The 25643-nt window shown below is 43.3% G+C and overlaps 1 protein-coding gene across 1 annotated transcript; it reads right to left on the bottom strand.

Moving 5' to 3' along the window:
* Positions 1-358: 358 nt before the first annotated feature.
* On the bottom strand, positions 359-17546 carry LOC141108997 (PIN2/TERF1-interacting telomerase inhibitor 1-like). The gene is made up of 4 exons (XM_073600954.1): positions 17439-17546; positions 9991-10083; positions 6744-6822; positions 359-2795 (listed from the first exon to the last, which is right to left on the bottom strand). Exons 1-4 carry the CDS (start codon positions 17544-17546, stop codon positions 2731-2733), a joined length of 345 nt encoding a protein of 114 aa, XP_073457055.1. The 3' UTR covers positions 359-2730.
* Between the last annotated feature and the right edge of the window lie 8097 nt (positions 17547-25643).

Raw genomic sequence — 25643 nt, 5'->3', positions numbered from 1 at the left:
AAAGGGGTGGGTGAAGGGATGCGCAATGTTGAGATTGTTCCAATTAACCAAAATTATTAAAAACCTTTCATAAAAAGTGCACATTTGCTGAAAAAATTGATCAACGTAAAAAAGTCCTTTTATCCCACAATAATATTCAGTGCAATAGTCTTTATTCTTGTTTCCTTAGTGGTGATATTCTTAGTTTCATTGGTACCAGTGCTATTAGGATATTGTGCTCTTAATGTGCAAACACTCACCAGCTGTCTTCACCCCTGCTGGGGTATCAGGCAGTCACAGTCTGTGCCACTGTGCGGCAGCTCCTGGCGATCTTAGGATCGTGGTAGTATTTCAAATAAAAAGAGAAGGGATGCCCATATCGTGAAACCATTTAAAAGAATTTTATTTAAAAAAAATGAACAGTGGTACTCACATTTTAAAAAGTTCATATATGCAAAAAAGTAAAATCCAGGTCATCTGCTAGCATTCCTGAGTTGTTTTGGGAGACGCAGATTAGGCCACGCCCTACGCGTTTCATCATTGGACGTCTACGGGAGCGTGACCTCTCCTGCACCTCCCAGTGTGCGGCTTATTATTCTACACCTGTGTTGTGGGCATCTATTTGGCTTGTGTTAACTACGGACCGAAGACCGCTGGCGGCCTTTTTGTCAGTGTTTTTGCAGACCGTAGTCCATATACGTTTCCAATAAGCCACAGTATTACGAGCGAATCAAGGGCCATCGGCGGCCATTTTTCCTATGTTTTTGCAGACCGTAGTCCGCGTGTGTGTCGAAAATGCCGCAGTGTTGCAGGCATGTCGGGGTCCGACGGCGGCCATTTTTCCTGTATATTTGCGGACAGAAGTCCGTATTTGTGTCATACATGCTGTAGTTTCATGGTATAGTTGGTGTTTTAAAGACACCTCTACACTGATTTGTCGGTTCCTCCTTCGGTGTCACCACAACTCCACATCTAGGTGTAGATACTATTATTTGATTTCAGACGAACTTGCTGACGATTCCGCACACTATAGCTGGGTAATATAACTATCATACATATCAAAAAATACACGAAAATAGAGGAAAAATTATACATAAAAACTTAAAATTTAAAATGTATTATTTATTTTTTAATTTTAAATTTTACATACAGTGAGAATCTCCTATGATAGACAGAACAGTGGTCCAATGGCGGCCCAGGAGATGGGAGTTCCTATTACAGAGGCCGCCAAGTAAACAGGAGATTCTCACTTTATGTAATCTGACGGTGCTCGTCCAGCCCCCTCCCTGTCCCCTCCGAGGAAGCTAAAACTGAAGTATTGGCGTATAACACGCACGCACTATTTGCACCCAATTTTCATGGTGAAAAAGTGAGTGTTATACGCCAATAAATACAGTATATAATTGGGTAAAAAATAAAAATAAAAATTGACAGCGCTCGTCCCGCCCCCCTCCCTGTCCCCTCTGGGCTGCAGATGGGCATCAATCAGGCTGCACTGATGGCAATAGTGAGGCTGCATTGATGTGGACTGATGAGGCTGCATTGATGGCACTTGTGAGGCTGCAGATGGGCATTGATCAGGCTGCATTGATGGCAATGGTGAGGCTGCAGATGGGCACTGACCCTTATTTTGCTTCAAAGTTCCTTATTTAAAATTTAAGTTTTTTTCCTGAAACTTCCCTCTTAAAATGAATGTGCGTGTTATACGCCGATAAATACGGTACATTTTTTATTTGGTTTATGTTACATCACAATAGAGTTTGCTAACACTGTTAGAATCACCATCACCACAGATCACTTAAGATATAAAAAGGAACAGCGCCACACCCACACTTTACTTTCCAGATTTTTTCTTAAACCTCCATTTTTTTGATATCCCATAGTACAAGCAACTCCCCCACAGTAAGAAAGCACATTTTAATTGTAGGCACACATTTAACCCTTTGATCACCCCTGATGTTAACCCCTTTCCAGCCATTCGTACAGTGACAGTGTGTATTTTTAGCACTGATCACTGTATTAGTGTCACTGGTCCCCAAAAAGTGTAAAAAAAAAAAAAAAAAAGTGTCCAATTTGTCTGCCGCAGTCCCGCTATCAGTCGCTGATCACTGCCATAACTAGTAAAAAAAAAAAACCCACATAAAAATATCCCATAGTTTGTAGACGCTATAACTTTTGCGCAAACCAATCAATATACGCTTATTGGGATTTTTTTTACCAAAAATATGTAGCAGAGTACATATTGGACTAAAATGTATGAAGAAATCATATTTTTATTTATTTTTTTTTTACTGGGAATGTTTTATAGCAGAAAGTAAAAAATATTGTTTTTTTTCCCAAAATGGTCGTTTTTTTTTTTTTTTTTTTTTTTTTTTTAATAGCGCAAAAAATAGAAAACCGCAGACCTGATCAAATACCACCAAAAGAAAGCTCTATTTGTGGGGAAAATTTGGGTACAGCATCTCACGACGGCGCAATAGTCAGTTAAAGCGACGCAGTGCCGTATCGGGGGGGGGGAAAAAAAAAAAAAAAAAATCGCCTGGTCAGGAGGGAGGGGGGTGTAAACCTTCCGGAGCTGAAGTGGTTACACTGACTTAATCTACAGATTGAAGTTCATCCCTTTGATCTTTAGATGAAGGAAAAAAAAGTACGATACAAAAACAATGTTTCTTTTTATCTGGCTGAGCAATGTTGTTGATAAACATTGGCTGCTTTTTTTTTTCCTTTTTGACAGCTCCAATTGCTGGGACTTCAGTTTACAAGTTTACACTTCAGTTGACAGCTGAATGAGTCATTGGTTGTTAAGGACCTTAAGCCTTTGGAATACAGAATAAAAATAAATTATTAATTGCATTAAATGGTTTTAAATTGTCATACAAATATACATTTGCAATTAAATCTTTATTATTTTTTGTCAATAACATGATGTGGGTGGATTTCTGCCAGTCATATGCTGTGTCATGCTCCCCCAGCCTGTCTTAGAATAAGAGGGAGGTGAAGCTTCCATCAATCTACACGTAATATCCCACCCCTATTGTGTTTAGCTGGTTAGTGTGCATGGAGGAGGCAGGGAGTGGGCTGTCGATTACCACTGTGTATAGGCCCACATGTGTGACTCTATAGTCACATGGGCTGCTCAGATGTGAGGAAATGCTCAGCACAGAAACTCACTAAAAACTGAGCATGTGCAGAGCTGCCAATACTGCTCTGCAAAATCCCTAACTGCAACGGGGACATGGACAGAAGGGGGAAATGGAGAGCAGAAGGATCAACCAGGTTTTTTTCAGAATACAGAAAACGAATCGCATAGTGACTTAGTATGAACAGCATGTAATACACAATTTATTGATCGTTTTTATGATGTGGCTTTAATGACACTTTAACTGCTGCGTTAAAGGCGTATATTCCGGCTTTATGGAAAAGCTCCACCCTGCCATCCAGATCCTATTGGCTAGCCAGGAGCACTGTGGTGTAGTGGGTAGCACTCTCGCCTAGCAGTAAAAAGGGTCGCTGGTTCGAATCCCAGCCACGGCACTACCTGCCTGGAGTTTGCATGTTCTCCCTGTGCCTGCGTGGGTTTCCTCCTGGTACTCCGGTTTCCTCCCACACTCCAAAGACACGCTGGTAGGTTAATTGGCTTCTGTCCAAAATTGGCCCTAGTATATGAATATGAGTTGGGGACCTTGGATTGTGGGCTCCTTGAGGGTAGGAACCAATGTGAGTGTGCGATGTATGTGTATAGTGCTTCATAAATTGATGGCACTATATGGATACCTTAAATAAAAAAAAATAAAAAAAAATAGGGATAATTGTAGACACGCACCCACACTCACTCAGGTTGAACTGGATGGACTGGTGTCTTTATTCAACCTTACTATGTAACTGAGATCCAGGAAAATGGAGAATCTTACAATGGCGCTGAAAGGCCAACATGAGAAATATTGTGAAATTTGGACTCCACGGTTCATTTACAGAGAACAGCCACTCTAACCTCTCAGCAGCAGCCTCTCTATAATTTTGGATCTAAAGAGCTTCTTCTCTTCCTCCCATAATATCCCTTCCAACCCTTTTATCTCTCTCTTTTCTTCTCTTCTATGAATCTTCCTAGCTTCTCTCTTTGCTTTTTCTAGTTTGGACCAGGTTAGGTCCTTGAGTATAATTGCCTCCCGCCCACCGTATAGACAAATAAATGGCAGAGCAGGGCGGCCCTGGGACACTGTCATATGACAGTACCCAGTCTCGGTACGCAACGCGGCAATCGCGGACACACCATGTCCCTGGGGACACAGAGTGACCCTGATCTCGGTAAAGAGCCGCGGCTCTTTTCCCATGTGATCAGCTGTGTCCAATCACAGCTGGTCACATGTAAACAGGAAGATGCGTTTATCGGCTCTCCTCACCTCACACTGACAGAGGGAGAAGAGGATAGCCCATCAGCGGCAGCTACTCACGCTGGAGACCTGTATACGTAATCAAGGCACTGATCATCAGTGCCCTGATTACAGTAAAGCCCCAACAGTGCCCATCAGTGAGGCCAATTTGTGCCCATCAGTGAGGCCAATCAGTGCTGCCTTTCAGTGCCACCTATCAATGCCCATCAGTCCCACCTTTCAGTGCCCATCGGTGCTGCATATTAGTGCCTCATCAGTGTCACCCCATCAGTGTGGCGCATCAGCGCACATCAGTGGAGGAGAAAAATTACTTATTTAAAACCATTTCTGACATAAGCCAAGAAAAAAAATGTTTTTCAGAGAGTACTTCCGTTTCCGATCACCTAGGCCAGTGATGGCGAACCTTGGCCCCCCCCGATGTTTTGAAACTACATTTCCCATGATGCTCATGCACTCTGCAGTGTAGTGGAACATCAGGGGAAATGTAGATCCAAAACATCTGGCCTAGGCAGTCAGAGCGGAAGTATAAGCAGGTACCTGTCAAAATGAGGTACCCGCCCCCCCCACCCCGGCCCAAAAAATTTCATTTCCCAAACTGGAGCGGGGGAAGAGGCCTTAAAAAGGAGGAACAGTGTTGCCTGCTGACAAAAGTGGAATGAGTCAAACATAATGTTCTGTATGCAGATTGTGTTACTGAATAGAAGTGTACTTAGGAGCACAATATGTGGGCCCTATGAATACACTGTATTGTTTGAATTGTAATGGATATGATTTGTCATTCGCTTTCTGGAATGGTGATACCGTTTCCATTATAATTAAAAAAAAAAACGCAAGGGTCTCCAAACTTTTCAGTGGAAGGGCCACATCATATATTCTACAAATATTCACATGCTGAAAAACATTATTTTAACCACCTTCCACCTGCCCGTCATTGGTCTATACGGCGGGTGGGAGGTGATTTTTCAGCATGTGAATAATAGCTCACATGACGTTGTCCCAGTTTTACAGCGCCTGATCTCGGTAAAGAGCCGATGACGTGGGTCTTTACCCATGTGATCGGCTGTGTCCAATCAAATCTCTATTTGTGTGAACAAAATTATAAAAATTTCATATGGTTACAGTGTTGCATGACCACGCGCAATTGTCTTTCAAAAGAGTGACAGCGCTGAAAGCTGAAAATTGGCCTGAGCAGGGAGGGGGTTTAAGTGCCCAGTAAGAAAGTGATAAAGGGGTTACATTGGAACTTTTTTTTCCTTCTAACTTGTCAGGTTCATCCCTTTGATCTGCAGATGAATGAGATTAGATACAAAAGTAACAAAGTTTATAAACACTGTGCCATTGGATCCTTTCTCTTGACAGCAGCAGCTTCTATAGTTACACAGCAACTGTCATTATGACAGCTGGGAATCTCCAGCAAGTGGGAGAAGGGACTACACACCCTGTACACACCCTGTACATGCTGATAACATTTAAGGGCATGTACAGTATGTCCAGGGTCCACAACTGGTTAAAGGATTGTGTTTGGATAAGCAACTTATTTGCTATAGTCTAGTCACAGGGGGGTGGGGAGTGTGTGTGTGTGTGTGTGTGTGTGTGTGTGTGTGTGTGTGTGTGTGTGTGTGTGTGTATATATAATGCATTGGGGGCGTGGCTTGGCTGAGGCTGTAATTCAACACATTCACAGGGTCTTGCGCACAGGACCTTTGTTGTCTGTTCCATCACAGAGATACATGGCGGTTGAAGGCAAGATGTGGGTGAGCATCATTGGAGTTTCAGCTGCTACCTCTCTGGTAGAGACAGAAACGTGCCAAAGCAAGATAGATTCAGATGGGTGTAGAGGTGTACTTGGGTATGGAAGGTCATCACACTTGAGGTTGCTTTTAAAAAAGGTTTATTGAAATTCACAAGTGATGACAGCAGCCAATGTGTTTCGGGGGAAATGCCTCCCCCTTCGTCAGGGCTGCGATTGTTGAAATTGGTCTGGACTTGAAGGTCAGTACAGTACCAGCACCTAAAAGGCTCCATTCTTATTTGACCCCTGGGTCCAAGGCCAATCTCGACCACATCAACCATCACAGCCCTAACAAAGTGGGAGGCATTTCCTCTGAAACACGTTGGCTCTACTCATAACTTGAACCATGAATTTCAATAAAAGATTTTAAGAGTAACCCCAACTGTGACGACCTTCCATATCAAGTGCACCTCTACACCCATCCAAACCAAGGGTCATCATCTGTACAGCACATTTCACCATGTTACATCCTAAATACAGGTGTAACATGGTGCAAAAGGGTGGCATTTAAAGAAATCAGTGGACAATCAGTGCACTATGATGACTATAATATGTCCAAATTCTGCATCCACAGATCTTACCAGAGCTTGCTGTGCCATGGCAATTGTTCAGTTCGGCCAGAAGTTGGTTGAAATCATCTTGATGGGCGATCCATTTATCCTGAAATAAAAAATAAATAAAAGGGATTTGGATTAAAAAGCATTTCAAAAATGGACACAGACATATTGACCATGAGAAAAGAGGACCAGCGTATATGCAAAGGGCCCCTAATGACCCACCTATACTCCCCTTATATGAACTCCTTTACAGCTCCTACCTCCAACGCAGTCGGTGCTGAAATTAGCGGTCTTGGAGAAACAGGGGAGAGAAGATGTCACTCCCTTGGTCATGTGACAGTGCTGGACCCTATAAAGTGGTTATTAGGCCTGAGCACAGACAGAGGAGAGGTGGTCACAAGCTCCCCCATACCTAGTGTCACCTGCTGTGAACGAGGAAGGTGCAGTGAGAAAGTCAGGTAAGAGGTTGGAGGCCCTTTGAGTCACTTTGGACCCAGCAAAAAAACAAAAAAAAACCCCAAAAAAAAACACACACACATCTAAGAGGTTCAGAGATGGAAACTGCACAAACAACAAGTAGAGGATGAAGTACTAGTCACCAGTGTTGCCTGTGGTCTGCCTACAGCTGAACTTCTCCCCATTACTGACTTACCATGCCATGTTCTATACTGTGTCTCTGTGCGGAGGAAGCCATCTTGGTAGAGGTGAACGGCTTTGCTTCCTCATGTCAGGACTGCCCCCTGCTTTAGCTTCCCCCTCCATCAAGAACAGTGATCAGCACTGTAGTGACATCACCAAATCTCACTCCAAATTTCCTGAGGCTACCAGGTTTGGAAGCAGGGAGATCCTTGCACTGCAGATCCTCTGGTACAGCTTCCTCTCCAGCAAGGAGAACCGGCAGAAACGGTAAGGCCGAGAAACGCCGGCGAGAGGTGGGAAGGGATGTCTGGGGTGAATCAAAAAAAAAAAACCCACAAAGCTTGACAAGCAGTTAAAGCGGGGGTTCACCCACACCGCCAAAAAAAAAAAAAATATTAAAAGCCAGCAGCTACAAATACTGCAGCTGCTGACTTTTAATACATGGCCACTTACCTGTCCCAGGGTCCAGCGATGTCGGCAGGGGACGCCGAGAACCTGCTCGGTTCTCGGCAGCTGCCGCCGCCATCCTAGGTGAGGGAATCAGGAAGTGAAGCGTTGCGGCTTCACTTCCCGGTTCCCTACTGCGCATGCGCGAGTCGCGCTGCGCGTCCCTAGTGGTCCCCACTCTCTCCTGGGAGCTGTGTGTTCCCAGCAGACAGCGCGGTCGGGACGGGAAGAGGCATAGGCTCCCATGGGAGTCTATGCCGGAAGTGGGTGCAAATACCTGTCTTAGACAGGTATCTGCACCCCCCTCCCCCCTGAAAGGTGCCAAATATGACACCGGAGGGGGGGAGGGTTCCGAAAAGAGGAAGTTCCATTTTTGTGTGGAACTCCACTTTAAGAGGCAACATGGAAATGAGACCACTTGGGCTTGTTTCTAATTACTGCTTAGGGGGGGGGGGTGTAAAACCAGGCAGTTGAGTACCAGGGTGGCAAAATTGGTAATTAACCGCCTGGTTTTTCTTAAGTGTGCGCAATTTTAAAAGCGTAACATGAAAGTTCATGAAAGTGTATTTCTTCCAAAAAAATTCCATTGGTAAGACTGTTGCGCAAATACAGTGTGACATAAAATATTGCAACCATCGCCATTTTATTCTCTAGGGGTCTCTGCTAAAAAAAAAAAAAATATGTATATAAAACACACAATGTTTGGGAGTTTTAAGTAATTTTCTAGCAAAAAATACTGGTTTTAACTTGTAAGCAAGTGTCAGAAAAAAGCTTCAGAACGTCTTGAAGCTTGCTGAAAGCCTGCTAGCAGCTTGCTTAACTACTCCCCGACCGCGCTACAGCGCAGTTGTCCATGGATATCCTCCCAGAACCCCCTGGGGAGACACACTTGGCGCGCTCTGTGATCACAATAAAGGGACAATCACAGCGGCAGTCCTTCCCCCACGCACTGTCACAGCGTGAGAAAATGAGAACAGGTAACTGGCAATTCTGACCAGGGATCAACAAACCCCAGGCGCCACGTCACCATTGTGACCAGAAGTTTTGACCTGGGTGCCTGGGCTGCTCTCCACACCCTGTGCGCACACCCCCTCCGCTGTGTATCCCGGGCTCCGCTTGCCCATCTGCGGGCCAGCGACTGGCATAGCGAGAGCCGCCAAGTAGAGAATCTTTATATAAGCATTTTTTATGTAAGCGTATGTAGGATGCAACAAGCACCGCACCTAAAACTGGACAGGTGTGAACGGGGTCTGAGGAATGAATTAGGGAGGAGCAAATGAATGACAGGATCTCCACCGTCTTGCCACTATGCTTTGTGAATGAATAGTAGTACAAGGTCTGTGAATGGTGCAACTCTTCACTCAAGCAGTGCCTGTTGTAAAGCCATAGCAGCAGTCTGCAGGAAATAAGTTTTAATTTCATTACACTCACAAGTGGGCTGACGATCCCCTGTATGGAGTAACAGGTACTCTTTATAGAGGCATCCGGGTCTAGTAGATTGCAATGCCTCCTCTGCTTCATACAGCCAGTAGGTATAAGGTAGACAAAGCACATGGCTCCTGGGGTCATGATTTTACAATTTGGAACCCAGAAATACTCTGACGACTTCCAGGTTCATTCAGCCGAGCAACATTCTCGATTCCCTGCAGCTATGCTAGGCTCACAGAGGAGCCACTAAGGAGGATTGGGAGGGGGCTCTGCAGTGTTCTCCCTATAGGATCCTTGCTGAGTGACCATCCTCTGGCCCTGGTGCTTCGGCAGTCTGTGACCATCTCCTGGACCATGTCGGCAGTCTGTGACCATCTCCTGGACCATGTCGGCAGTCTGTGACCATCTCCTGGACCATGTCGGCAGTCTGTGACCATCTCCTGTATCATGTCTGCAGATTCTAATCATCTACTGTATCATTTCTGCAGATTCTGATCATCTACTGTATCATGTCTGCAGATTCTGATCATCCACTGTATCATGTCGGCAGTCCCTGACCATCTCCTGAATCATGTCTGCAGTCTCTGACCATCTACTCCAATACATTTAAATTATCTGACAGTCTTCTTTTGTATGATGAATGTTATGTGTAGTCCTTTGTAGCTATCAGGGGCCCCAGATGAGGCCCTCTATACCTACTATTAGTTGTTGTTGCAGGACACCAATGCTCTTATCTGGTACAAAACTTCTTCATTGCCTCATAATTGTTGCAAGCTCCAAGGCCCAGAGTGTTGTTCTTCACTTGAACTTTGATGTGCTCCGTGGATCCTTGTTCCTGAGCCCTGAGACCCTTGAATAGAACATCGGCATTGGTTAAACAGATTATCACATGATAAAACAATGGTTGCACCCCAAAAGGAATCCTGTCATTGGAAACAGCCGAATTGACACCAGCCGACTGTAAAATCATCAGTTCTAGAGTATTCCCAAATAATACAGCCGGCCTGTCCAGAGATTTTACCACCTGTGTCTACAGTTCCTCTATGGGGGTCACCCCTCCCTTCTTTTCCCGGAACATATCTGCACAGTGACCCCCCCCCTATAAACCATGTGAGTTGCTAAATGTTGCATCTTCATTAACCACTTCAGCCCCAGAAGGATTTACCCCCTTCCTGACCATACCCTTTTTTGCGATACGGCACTGGGTCGCTTTAACTGACAATTGCGAGGTCGTGCGACTTTGTACCCTAACAAAAGTGACATCCTTTTTTTCCCCCCACAAATAGAGCTTTCTTTTGGTGGTATTTGGTCACCTCTGCGTTTTTTATTTTTTGCGCTATAAACAAAAAAAAAGAGCAAACATTTTACTTTTTGCTATAATAAATATCCCCCCCCCCCAAAAAAAAAAAAATTATATATAACTCAACACACAGCCAATAATGCCTAAACCACTGACAACAAAAGTGAGTATTTTGTGTGGCCACCATTTTTTTTCCAGCACTGCCTTAACCCTCTTGGGCATGGAGTTCACCAGAGCTTCACAGGTTGCCACTGGAGTCCTCTTCCACTCCTCCATGACGACATCACAGAGCTGGTGGATGTTAGAGACCTTGCGCTCCTCCACCTTCTGTTTGAGGATGCCCCACAGATGCTCAATAGGGTTTAGGTCTGGAGACATGCTTGGCCAGTCCATCACCTTTACCCTCAGCTTCTTTAGTAAGGCAGTGGTCTTCTTGGAGGTGTGTTTGGGGTCGTTATGTTGGAATACTGCCCTGTGACCCAGGTAGGACTGCCCTGTGACCGAAGGTAGGAGATCATACTCTGCTTCAGTATGTCACAGTTCATGTTGGCATTCATGGTTCCCCTGGCAGCACTCATGCAGCCCCAGACCATGACACTCCCACCACCATGCTTGACTGTAGGCAGGACACACTTGTCTTTGTACTTCTCATCTGGTTGTCGCCACACACGCTTGACACCATCTGAACCAAATAAGTTCATCTTGGTCTCATCAGACCACAGGACATGGTTCCAGTAATCCATGTCCTTAGTCTGCATGTCTTCAGCAAACAGTTTGCTGGCTTTCTTGTGCATCATCTTTAGAAGAGTCTTCCTTCTGGGACAACAGCCATGCAGACCGATTTGATGCAGCGTGCAGCGTATGGTCTGAGCACTGACAGGCTGACCCCCCTCCACCCCTTCAACCTCTGCAGCAATGCTGGCAGCACTCATACGTGTATTTCCCAAAGACAACCTCTGTATATGACACTGAGCATGTGCACTCAACTTCTTTGGTCAACCATGGCGAGGCCTGTTCTGAGTGGAACCTGTCCTGTTAAAGCGCTGTATGGTCTTGGTCACCGTGCTGTAGCTCAGTTTCAGGCTCTTGACAATCTTCCTATAGCCTAGGCCATCTTTATGTAGAGCAACAATTCTTTTTTTCAGATGCTCAGAGAGTTCTTTGCCATGAGGTGCCATGTTGAACTTCCAGTGACCAGTATGAGAGAGTGAGAGCGATAACACCAAATTTAACACACCTGCTCCCCATTCACACCTGAGATCTTGTAACACTAACAAGTCACATGACACCAGGGAGGGAAAATGGCTAATTGGGCCCAATTTGGAGATTATCACTTAGGGGTGTACTCACTTTTGTTGCCAGCGGTTTAGACATTAATAGCTGTGTGTCGAGTTATTTTGAGGGAACAGCAAATTTACACTGTTATACAAGCTGTACACTCACTACTTTACATTGTAGCAAAGTGTCATTTCTTCAGTGTTGTCACATGAAAAGATAGAATAAAATATTCACAAAAATGTGGAAGGGTGTACTCACTTTTGTGAGATACTGTGTATAGGAGTATAAAGGGGACCTGTCAAAGCTCAAAATATGTATTGTAGGTATATTCATTTTTGTGAAATAGTGTGTGTACACAAATATATATTTATTTACACACACTCTAGAGCTGCACAATTAATCGTCAAGAATCGTTATCGTGATTAATCGTCAAGAATCGTTATCGCGATCTTGACTAAAGTGTTTCACAATTCTTTCTATGCCAAGAATTCTCTCTGCTCTTCTGAAGCCACAGCCCTCAAAAGAAAGGAAGAGAAAAAAATGGGCAGTCTGCCAAGAATCAAAACATTCTTTACCAGTTGAACTAAGTATAAACATTGTATCAATTTGTCAATGGAAAAGACTTCCTGTGTAAGTGAAAAAAGTTTAAACCACTTAAACACTAAACCTTTTTGTGACATTTGTTGGTTTCAAGTTAAAATCATTTTTTTTTTGCTAGAAAATTACTTAGAACCCCCAAACATATATATTTTTTTAGTAGAGAATAAAATGGTGGTTGTTGCAATATTTTATGTCACACTGTATTTGTGCAGCGGTCTTTCAAATGCAATTTTTTTGGAAAAAATGACTTTAATGAATTAAAAAAAAAAAAAAAATCTAACCAGTAAATTTAGCCCATTTTTTTTTTGTATAATGTGAAAGATTTTACGTCAAGAGAATCGTGATCTTTTTACACTAAGCAAAAAAATAGCGATTCTCATTTTGGCCAGAATCGTGCAGCTCTAACACACACACCTCTTAAAACACCATTATATATAACGAGGGGGGAGGGACCCCATGGTGTTCTATGAGATTATATATATTTTAATGGTTTCCTATGCATTCCCCCCCACCCTGATAGATAGATAGATATATCGGGGGCGGGGGGCTGGGAGAACCTCACAGGAAAAAAAAATTATATATATATATATATATATATATATATATATATATATATATATATATATATACTGTAAAAATAGGTATCCTATATGCTAACGCCCTCTGCACGAGGAACACCTCCACCGCGCCACTGGCACCCAAATAAACTTCAAAAATACTAAGTACATGTACACCAGTGACAGTGAATAAATGGTAATAAACTACTGAACACAAAAAGTGTCGAGCTGCCCCCTTAAAATCAAAATATAAATCAATAGTTTATTTAATCCTAAATATCGGTTAGGGACCAAAAATGGTAAACCGACACATAGGGTAAATAGAAGGCGCTCAGAAACAATAAAGGTATACCACGCAGTATACAATAATGGTGATAACCTCTATTGGTGAATAAATTACCTGGGTGTAAACAATAAAGGTATACCTTGCAGTATACAATAATGGTGATAACCTCTATTAGTGAATAAATCACCTAAGTGTAGCACACTGAATTAATAGTGGACCACACAAATATATAAACCTGTAAATATAAAATAAGACATTCGAATATATAATGTGACTATATGAATTAATACACACATATAGATGTGAGAAAAAAATTGAAAAAATGAACACGTGCAAATATTTCAATTCATGTTGCAAAAGTCAGAAACTCCATATACAGTCCATGAATGAAGACAGCCTCCAAACAGGCTGCAGGTGATATAAAATAGTGACGAAAAAAATCAAATGTCCCACACAGATGATTTCTCAGTGATAAATGTGAAATGATGAGTAACTCCGTGCGTCTTCCACCTCACCACCGTGCCAGTGAATCACACTCTCCAGACATACACTCACCGAAATACATTGCCAGCATTCTCATGCAAGGCAAAGCACGCTCTCTTTACCACACTCCAGGGTAAATAGTGTATACAAGGTTCACAGCGATGGTATTCAATGGATCCACATAAAAGAAAAATGAATGCTCCAATAGTGTAATTCAGCAACAACAATTTATTAAAATCACTGCAATCCTCACACATAGCACTCACATTGTGTAAAAGTAAAAAAGGCAAAGAACGTGCAATCAACAGCAAGCCTCAACTCTGTGGGTAAAACAATATAACCAATGGTCACGGCGGACCCGAGGTGTGCAGCTGCTGGGTAATGCTCTCACCCCTCCCTCGGGAAACCTCCGTTCCTCCGTGCGCTCGTAATCCTATCTTCCTGTGTGGCTGACAGCATGTACGTCACAACTCACAGCCACGCCCCCTATTTGCACGTGTTCATTTTTTCAATCTTTTCTCACATCTATATATGTGTGTATTAATTCATATAATCACATTATATATTCAAATGTCTTATTTTATGTTTACCGGTTTATATATTTGTGTGGTCCACTATTAATTCAGTGTGCTACACTTAGGTGATTTATTCACTAATAGAGGTTATCACCATTATTGTATACTGCGAGGTATACCTTTGTTTCTGAGCGCCTTCTATTTACCCTATGTGTCGGTTTACCATTTTTGGTCCCTAACCGATATTTAGGATTAAATAAACTATTGATTTATATATATATATATATATATATATATATATATATATATATATATAGAGAGAGAGAGAGAGAGAGAGAGAGAGAGAGAGAGAGAGAGAGAGAGAGAGAGAGAGAGAGAGAGAGAGAGAGAGAGAGAGAGAGAGAGAGAGAGAGAGAGGGAGAACACAGAAGCAGTCTCTCCATGTTTCCAGGCAGACAGATCAGAGCGCTCCACACAGGGACTGCTCATTCTCTCCATTATAACTACAATACAGAGGAGTCCCTTCATCCAACATACACAGAACCCAATGAACACCGATCACCCAGCACTCACGTTCAGCCAGCATCGCCATGGTGACTCCGGGGCGTGGGGGGGGGGACGGAACGGCTCGATCATGTGACGTCCCGCACTGCCAGGATTTCTCCAGCTGATCTCTCTTGTCCGCAGTAGAGGAGACATACCATGACAGATGAGATACAATCACGAGACTGATGGGCTACAGTCACGTGACGGATTAGCTACAGACACGTGATCAGTTACTAGCAAGCCGACCGGTACACGTGACATCACAGTAGGAGGAGTCACAAGAGCCGCAGAGTTATAAATACAGGCAGCAGAGCGCTGCGCGCACAGTCTGCTCCTGGCTCTCGGCAGGTGAACAGCTCTTTCTTCTAGCGCCAGTCTCAGCTACCGCTGTTGTGCCGAGAATGGTTCCCCGTCGAAATCTGTTCCCCCTGTCTCTCGGCGGAGATCGGAACTGCGCCTCTCCAGCCCTCTGCACTGCCGCTCCTCCTACTCTTCCCCGAATGCTAAACATCCTTCTACCGTCCCCGCCCCCGTGAACCATTCTCGGCACAACACCGCTATCACTGCTCACATGGGAAGGGAACCGTGCAAAAAGCACACACAAAAAAAAAAAGAAGGGTAGAGGAAGGCTGTAATATATATATATATATATATATATATATATATATATATATATATATATATATATATATATATATATGTTCAATGAGGTCCCTCCCCTCTGTGTGTTTGTGTATATATATATATATATATATATATACACACACATACATATATATATATATACACACACATATATACATACACACATAAGACTGGGCGCCACAGAGGTAGGGGAGCTGAAGCGCCTGAGTGATGTATTTCTCTATGTATTGTATCTGTATGCATTTCTCAGCGTGTTAGGCCCTTTTCACACATGTGGACCGTTCAGATCCGCCTGTCAGTTTTTTACGCGGATCTGAACGGTCGTTTGATACAGCTCTATGGAGCGACGGATGTCAGCGGTGACATGTCCGCTGACATCCGTCTGGCAGATCGGATGAAAACGGACAGGCGGACCGTAATCATCCGATCCCCCATAGGGGAGAGCGGACTCTGACTGGGCCGTCCCTGCACAGAGTGCAGAGACAGACTTGAGCAAGTGGAGTACTAAAAACTGGCAGCCCTGTGTGAAAGGGCTCTGTGCTGGGACCAATCCTATTTAATTTGTTCATAAATTACCTGAAGAATGGGGTAAACAGTTCAATCCCTGTATTTGCAGACGATACTAAGCTAAGTAGGGCAATAACTTCTCCGCAGGATGTGGAAACCTTGCAAAAAGATCTGAACAAATTAATGAGGTGGGCAACTACATGGCAAATGAGGTTCAATGTAGAAAAAAAAAATTAGAAGAAAAGAGGTTTAACCTTAAACTATGTAGAGGGTTCTTTACTGTAAGAGCGGCAAGGATGTGGAATTCCCATCCACAGGCGGTGGTCTCAGCGGGGAGCATCGATAGTTTCAAGAAACTATTAGCTAAGCACCTGAACGACCGCAACAGACAGGGATGTACAATGTAATACTGACATATAATCACACACATAGGTTGGACTTGTGTCTTTTTTCAACCTCACCTACTATGTAACTATGCAAGTCTCAGCGTTGTCTGCCTCAGCCTGTAAGTCTGCCGGCCTGTCGCTTTAAGCCTACCGGCCCCCCAGCCAGTGTCGCTGTAAGCCTGCCAGCCCCCCCAGCCAGTGCCAAGTAAAATCTTGCTGTGCACAGTGCTCTTATACAAGCTGAAGCCCATGTGAAAAAGGCCTAAATAACATGCATTTTTGTGTAAGCGTATGAAGGATGCAACAAGCACCGTACCTAAAACTGGACAGGTGTGAACGGGGCCTAAGGAATAAATTAGGGAGGAGCAAATGAATGACAGGATCTCCACCGTCTTGCCACTATGCTTTGTGAATGAATAGTAGTACAAGGTCTGTGAATGGTGCAACTCTTCACTCAAGCAGTGTCTGTTGTAAAGCCATAGCAGCAGTCTGCAGGAAATAAGTTTTAATTTCATTACTCTCACAAGTGGGCTGACGATCCCATGTATGGAGTAACAGGTACCTTTTATAGAGGCATCCGGGTCTAGTAGATTGCAATGCCTCGTCTGCTTCCAACAGCTAGTAGGTATAAGGTAGACAAAGCACATAGCTACTGAGGTCATGATTTTACAACTATGAACCCAGAAATACTCTGATGACTTCCAGGTTCATTCAGCCGAGCGACATTCTCGATTCCCTGCAGCCATGCTAGGCTCACAGAGGAGCCACTAGGGAGGATTGGGAGGGGGCTCTGCAGTGTTCTCCCTATAGGATCCTTGCTGATTGACCATCAAAAGCATCTGATTAGAGTGCTGTGTAAAGGCCCCTAGGGACCTGGTGCCCATCTTCTGGCCCTGGAGCCTCTGCAGTCTCTGACCATCTCCTGGACCATGTCGGCAGTCTCTGACCATCTCCTGGACCATGTCGGCAGTCTCTGACCATCTCCTGGACCATGTCGGCAGTCTCTGACCATCTCCTGGACCATGGCGGCAGTCTCTGACCATCTCCCGGACCATGGCGGCAGTCTCTGACCATCTCCCGGACCATGGCGACAGTCTCTGACCATCTCCCGGACCATGGCGACAGTCTCTGACCATCTCCCGGACCATGGCGACAGTCTCTGACCATCTCCCGGACCATGTCGGCAGTCCCTGACCATCTCCCGGACCATGTCGGCAGTCCCTGACCATCTCCTGTATCATGTCGGCAGTCCCTGACCATCTCCTGTATCATGTCGGCAGTCTCTGACCATCTCCTGGACCATGTCGGCAGTCTCTGACCATCTCCTGGACCATGGCGGCAGTCTCTGACCATCTCCTGGACCATGGTGACAGTCTCTGACCATCTCTTGGACCATGGCGGCAGTCCCTGACCATCTCCTGGACCATGTCGGCAGTCCCTGACCATCTCTTGGACCATGTCGGCAGTCCCTGACCATCTCCTGGACCATGTCGGCAGTCCCTGACCATCTCCTGTATCATGTCGGCAGTTCCTGACCATCTCCTGTATCATGTCGGCAGTCTCTGACTATCTACTCCAATACATTTAAACAGGGCTTTTTTTCTCAAACAATAGGTGCTGGAACTTAACCACGGCCCCACAAAACCCCTCCCCCTACACACACCCTCCAATTCACATTAAATAGTTGGTGTGTTCAGTCAAATTTCACGAAAACAGTAGGAGGGTCTTAAAGGGGCATTAAATACCAGGATTGCATTACATACAGAGTGCAGAGGTGTCACCAGACACCAGACTTCTGTGTTTACAAGTGATTGTGGTGAGCAGGCACCAAAGGGTCTGAGCCAGAGATGGTGGAACTGAGTTCCACCAAGTTCCCCCTGAAAAAAGCCCTGCATTTAAATTATCTGACAGTCTTCTTTTGTATGATAAATGTTATGTGTAGTTCTTTGTAGCTATCAGGGGCCCCAGATGAGGCCCTCTATACTGAAATAAATGGCTTAATATTGTATAAAAAGCCTTCAATAATGATGATTTCTCGTGAGACGAATTTTGGAATTATATCTTCTTGAGTCAGCTTAAATCAAACCGTGTGTTTTATTGTACACACATAAACTTGGAAAATACTTACAAAAATAGTACATTCATATTCAGAATTAGTGTTGTTTCATATATGCAAAAAATGTTCAAATATAGTTCATTTGTTTCAAAGATCTGAAAAGAATTCTTAAAATCATTAGAATATATGCTTTCCCTTTGTCATGGCCTATTAAAAATGGCCGATTAACTTCTTGTGTCCTGGAAGAAATGCTGTGTGTCTTGAATAGGAAGATGTATGTAACTTGAAAGCAGGAGATGTGTGTCAAGAAGCAGGAGATGTAACAGAGAGCCAGAAGACTGGATTCCTTGTGATTATGTGAACTCAGTCTTTCAAATTCGCGCCCAAACACAAATCCCTCCCATACACTCCCCTTTCTCCTCCTTCCTAAGAGTGGGGGTTAACAGAGAGCAACATCTGGCCTACTTTACCAAACCTTTTAAACATGAAACCAGATATATGTGAGAGACTATCAGACCTCTTAAAACATAAATGCATATATCAAACAGAGTATCGGTTACATAGGAAGATTTTCAACCCATACATGTATTATTTACAAAATCCATCAAATTCTGACAGGGTCTTGACCTGCAGTCTTAGTCAATGAGTCGCCATCTGGATATCACTAGCTCAAAGTGCTATCATTCACACAATTATGGAAAATGCATATTCTTTTTAATAAAGCCAATTAAAATTTAGGTATTAAGAATATAACATTCCCCTCTGAAATATGAATAACAATCATATTTTATCCATACATAGCATTCATGTCTCATTCATACTGACTTTGATCCAATAACTCCAAATGTATTTCCATCACCAACCGAGTCTGCAATACCAAAACCCATCTTTCTCTTAAGCTTATTTTGCAATAAATCATCTCCTTTCTTGATTTCATTCAGGGCCGTCTTTAATTTTGATTGGGCCCTGGGCAAACATTTGGGGCCCCCCCCCTCCATTCTGAGACATACAAAAAATAGCAGGTAGACTCAAAATCAGTTTACTGCAGCGATTGCAATTGTTTGCCAGAGGTTACAGCCTGCACAACACATAATTTCTGCTTGCCGATTGGTTGCTAGAGGTTAATGTACATTATTAGCGCTCACTAATTGGTTGCTAGGGGTTACAGCACATCATTAGCACTTACTGATTGGTTGCTAGAGATTAAAGCAGATCACTACTGTTTGCTGATTGGTTGCTAGAGGTTCATGCACATCATTACCTCTCACTGAGCAGTGGAGCAATCCCAAATAATTGAGCAAGTAAAGGGGCACATTAATACACATACTACAGGAGAGGTTCAGAGACTGCGGACATACTGCAGGAGACAATCAGAGACTGCGGACATACTGCAGGAGATTACCAGAGACTGCGGACATACTGCAGGAGACAATCAGAGGCTGTGGACATACTGCAGGAGACAATCAGAGACTGCGGACATACTGCAGGAGATTACCAGAGACTGCGGACATACTGCAGGAGACAATCAGAGACTGCGGAAATACTGCAGGAGACACTCAGAGACTGTGGACATACTGCAGGAGACAATCAGAGACTGCGGACATACTGCAGGAGACAATCAGAGACTGCGGAAATACTGCAGGAGACAATCAGAGACTGCGGACATACTGCAGGAGACAATCAGAGGCTGCGGACATACTGCAGGAGATTACCAGAGACTGCGGACATACTGCAGGAGACAATCAGAGACTGCGGACATACTGCAGGAGATTACCAGAGACTGCGGACATACTGCAGGAGACAATCAGAGGCTGCGGACATACTGCAGGAGACAATCAGAGACTGCGGACATACTGCAGGAGACAATCAGAGACTGCGGACATACTGCAGGAGATAATCAGAGACTGCGGACATACTGCAGGAGACAATCAGAGACTGCGGACATACTGCAGGAGATTACCAGAGACTGCGGACATACTGCAGGAGACAATCAGAGACTGCGGACATACTGCAGGAGACAATCAGAGACTGCGGACATACTGCAGGAGACAATCAGAGACTGCGGACATACTGCAGGAGATTACCAGAGACTGGACATACTGCAGGAGACAATCAGAGACTGCGGAAATACTGCAGGAGACACTCAGAGACTGCGGACATACTGCAGGAGACAATCAGAGACTGCGGACATACTGCAGGAGACAGAGACTGCAGACATTATACAGGTGATGGTCAGATAACTTTCAGCAATGCACAGCTTTACAGTTAAATAACACAACTCAGGGTTTAAACAGTCAGGCATTCTATGGTTGTAAGGACATACCTGGCCAGCCAAACTTACTACATACATTCAGGACTGTGGGCGGGGCTTCCACTCTCTGCTCTCACTAAAGCAGCTTGGAGCTCCACTGATGCTTTGTTGGGTGGGCCCTGGGCCCATATCACCCGTAAATGGTTGCCCCGATGACAGCTTTGCAGAGCGCACAGAGGACACGGGAGGATGTATTCCGCGCTAGCCAGCTGAGAGGGGCGGGGCCGGGAGCTCCACTGACGCTCTGACCCCGCCCACATGCAGCCTGTGTACTGGGAATAGAGCGCCTATAGTGAGAGCCAGTGATCGGAGTGGGAGTGTCATTGGAGCTCCCGGCCCCGCCCCCGGACCTCTGTATTCACCAGGCAGTATAGAGGGGGCGGGGCCGGAAGCTCCACTGACAGTCGCACTCCGATCACTGGCTCTCACTACAGAAGCTCTTTTCCGAATACACAGGCTGCACGTGGGTGGGGTCAGAGCGTCAGTGGAGCTCCCGGCCCCGCCCCCTCTCAGCTGGCTAGCGAGGAATACATCCTCCCGTGTCCTCTGTGCGCTCTGCAAAGCTGTCATCGGGGCCCCAATTCACGGCTAGCGCGGGCCCCCCAACAAAGATTGGGCCCAGGGCAAGTGCCCCGTTTGCCCTGCGCTAAAGACGGCCCTGATTTCATTTCTAATTCGATAATATAATTTTTTCATTCTAAACATCAAACATACCTGGAATATAATGAATAACATAATAATAATAAAAAGAATAACTATAGGATGTGATAAAATATTTCCTGCTGCTGAGGTTATTGAAGTTTTTCCCCAAATTGATACACTATTACTGAATTTTTTCCACCAATTACTTCATGAAAATTCTGACCATGGATGAGATATCTCTTGCAAATTACCTTGTTCATGTTTAAACAATATTTCTGCATTCTGAAGTTCCTTAGCCAAAGCTATCAATAAACCTTTATCCTTATGAATTACATTTGCCCATTCTTCCCAAGGAAATTCATCTATCTGAGATATATTATATTGTGTGGGAAGAGCACTTATATTTTTCATAAGCATATTTGTTAAATTTGTTCTAAACCCATTAATACTTATTGCTACAATATCTCCTTCTGTACAATACAAGCCTTGATTTAAGTTTTCTGTATTTGTACAAGAAGAGAAAAAAGTTTTAACCCTGTCTGTATCTGACATGATCTGAAAACAAACCTTCTTTTTATCTACACGAGTAACTAATTCAGAAATTGTTTCAACTTTTTCTATTCTTGCTGAACATAAAGTATGATTATGATAACAAGAATGAAAAATACTTTTATCTTGATTAGGTAAACAGATAACTTTAGACTGAAATTGTAAACATGATGACAAATCTAATTGTTCTAATTCAGAATTTTCATTGTTAAATGCAAAATCTGTATACTGTAATTTATAATACAATAATTGTGTATTGCTGACGGGTAATCCCAAGACAGTGATTGGAACCAAAATTTGTTCTTGTCCTGCTATTGGAATCATAGAAGAACTATAACAAACATCCTGTTTACATCCTATCCATTTATTTACCCATAAATCTGTATGATTTATAGCATATACATATTCTCTGGGTAAATTCTGTAAAATGCCAAGAGCGGTTATTCCACTCTGAAATGCTTGTGCAATTATTTTAAAATTAGTGGAATATTCAGTCTGGATCTCTAAACATGCTCTGGCAATATGAGAATGTTGTTCACTTAACATTAAATCAAGAGTAATATTTTGAAGATGTAAAATAGATGGACCCATTATATTAGCTGTTTTAATAACCATATTTTCTAAAATTTCATTTAAATTCCTCTGTATTTTAATCCCGTTACTACCCACTAAACCAGCTGTCTCAAGATCAGACTTTAAAGTATTAATGTCCATACTATTAGTAATACTCCCAATTGTGCCAATCCCACCTAAAATACCTTCAACAATACCACGCTTATTTCTGTTATGATTTCTATTATTAATTCCAAACCATCTTTCAATACCCAATTCCATATTAACCAAATGTCCTTGACATTGTGGAAACCTTGTAGAAATTTTCCATTCTGAAACATTAAAGTTCCACAATATAATGACAAACTTTCCCTCTTTCAAAAGAGTTCTGGATTGGAAATGGTTAATCTGAAATGGATTTGCTGAGACACTTTTCTTACCAACACATGGAGTTTTCCTAGGAGACCTTACAACTAGGGTTGTCCCGATACCACTTTTTTAGGACCGAGTACAAGTACCGATACTTTTTTTCAAGTACTCGCCGATACCGATTACCGATACTTTTTTTTAATGTCACGTGACAGTGTTTTTTTTTTTTTTTTTTGGGGGGGGGGAGTGAACGGTGTGTGTGTTATTGCACTATGTGCGTGTTTTTTTTTTAATCAGCCCTGTTGGGGGGCTTTGGTGAGATATCAGGGGTCTTAACAGACCTCTGATATCTACCCCTTGAGACAGAGAAAGAGACCGAGGATAGAGATTCCCCAGTCCCTTTCTCTGCAGCCTCAGCTGCACTGAGAATGAATGGAGAGAAGACAGCGGCTCCTCTCCATTCATAAACTGACACATAGTAATCACAGGTGATTACAATGTTTCAGTTATGTGAATAGACAGAGTCAGCTGACTCTGTCCATTCACACAGCGGAGAGACAGCAGAACGGAGGGGACAGAGGAAGAGAGAGGGGGACAGCGGAAAGCCGGAACGGATGGGGACAGCGGAGGGGGACAGAGCAACGGAGGGGGACAGAGCAAAGAAGGAGGACAGCGGAGGGGGTCAGAGGAACGGAGGGGGACAAAGCAACGGAGCAGGACAGCGGAGGGGGACAGAGGAACGGAGGGGGACAGAGCAAAGAAGGAGGACAGCGAAGGGGGTCAGAGGAACGGAGCAGGACAGCGGAGGGGGTCAGAGGAACGGAGAAGGACAGCGGAGGGGGTCAGAGGAACGGAGGGGGACAAAGCAACGGATCAGGACAGCGGAGGGGGACAGAGGAACGGAGGGGGACTAAGGGGGATGAGGTGACAGTCAGCGGTGATCGTGTGTGGGGGAGTTACAAGCACCGATCACCGCTGTATGTCACTAAAGCAGCTGAAAGCCGCGGGGGGAAGCTTGTAACTCCCCCACGCGCCGATCACCGCTGACAGTCAAGGTATCGGGGGAAGCATCGGGAGCATTTGCCCGAGTACAAGTACTCGGGCAAATGCTCGGTATCGGTGCCGATACCGATACTAGTATCGGTATCGGGACAACCCTACTTACAACAACACTTCCCTTCGCACATTTCACCGGATAATTTCCTATTGATATGCAACATTCATATATACCAGTATCATTCAAAGATACTCTCATTTGTTGATAATCAAATGTATTATTGATCCAATTCACACTACCATAAATTCCTTTATGAATTATAATAGTAGAACTGTGAAGAAAACTTCCCAAAAATTCATTGTTCCTTTTCCAAGTTACCAGTGAATCTTGAGGTACATATATTTTTGTTTTACATATCAAATGCAAACTCTCATTATCTTCCAAAATATTTAAAGATTGTTGCCTTTTACAAATACTGACCAAAAACTCCTTCCCAATATATTACATTCAAAAGTTCCGGTTCTGTTGTTTAACCTATAAGATCCCAGCATTTTAACAAAATTTGTTTTGGATTCTATTTTAACGTTTACCTCAACATTATTTCTACGAATGAAATATAATTCCATACAGCAATCATATCCCTGTCCTACAAATACATATCCATACAAATCTTCAGCTGTATTAATATCAACATATCTAGAATTATATTCTGTTATTTGTATTAAGATCAATATCTTTATCACTCTTGTCCTCTGTATTAATATCAATGTCTTTATCACTTTTGTCATCTATATTGATATCAGTATCTAGATCTCTTTTGTCTCTGAATAATGTAATGACTTTGTTGTGTAATTCTTCAATCCTGTTAACCTCTGCATAGCTGGAACAGTTTGTGATATATTTTACCACAGATAAAATTGTCACGAGAGAAAAGATGAATCCTGTGATGATGATGAATCTTCTCTCTTTAACACTTTCTTTTGTTGAACTGACATCTTTCTTCTTTTTTTGGAATCCATGATTCCTCCAGGTTAATGAAATATAATTAATTCCTAGGAAAAATAAAAGCAGCATCATTTATCTCAGAATATTACATTTGTTATACCCACATTTTTATTTATCCATGCTTTTTCACTAAATTGAGAAATCTTTGAACTAATACCATTGTCCCTTGAACATCCAAGATGTCAAATGGACCTTCCCAATTACTTTGCCATGATCCACTTCTCCTGAACCTTTAATTCTGCCTGTGACGTGTATCTCACCATCTCTGGGTGTGACCTTACACATGGCAACTCTTTGATCACCATATTTCTTTCTGTATAAACTTGTGCTAACAGCTAATTTTTGATTTAAATAAATCTTTCCATTCTTAATTATCAAGCTTGATAAACCGTTTATCTTGAATAAAAGATAATTTTGATTTTAATAATAAAATAACAAAATGTTACAAGAATCAGATATGTGTGTGTGGATGTAACAGCAGTTCTCATACTGTGTATGTGTCTTGTGTATACTGGAGTGAATATCTGTTGCAGCATCTGCTGGAGTGCATGTCTGCCAAAAACTCTGTTACAGGCATTCTACTCCTAAAAAAAACAAACCCCTCCTTTCTTATTCAGAAAGGTTCTTTTTTGTCTTGTAGTCCCACAGATGCAGACTCTCAATGAGTAGTCCCCCCCTCCTTTTTAAAAAGGTGGGTGTCACTGCACTCTCAAGTTCCTAAGGGTGGGGCTATGAGCTCTGTGAGTAACCATTTAACTTATACAATCTACAAGTTTCTTTAAACTTCTTAAAACAAATACTACATATCAGTATATATACAAATTGT

Source organism: Aquarana catesbeiana, linkage group LG09, assembly GCF_042186555.1.
Source record: "Aquarana catesbeiana isolate 2022-GZ linkage group LG09, ASM4218655v1, whole genome shotgun sequence".
Classification (NCBI taxonomy): Eukaryota; Metazoa; Chordata; class Amphibia; order Anura; family Ranidae; genus Aquarana; species Aquarana catesbeiana.
The sequence above is the reverse complement of the archived record's forward strand: the minus strand, read 5'-3'. Positions and strand labels throughout refer to the sequence as shown.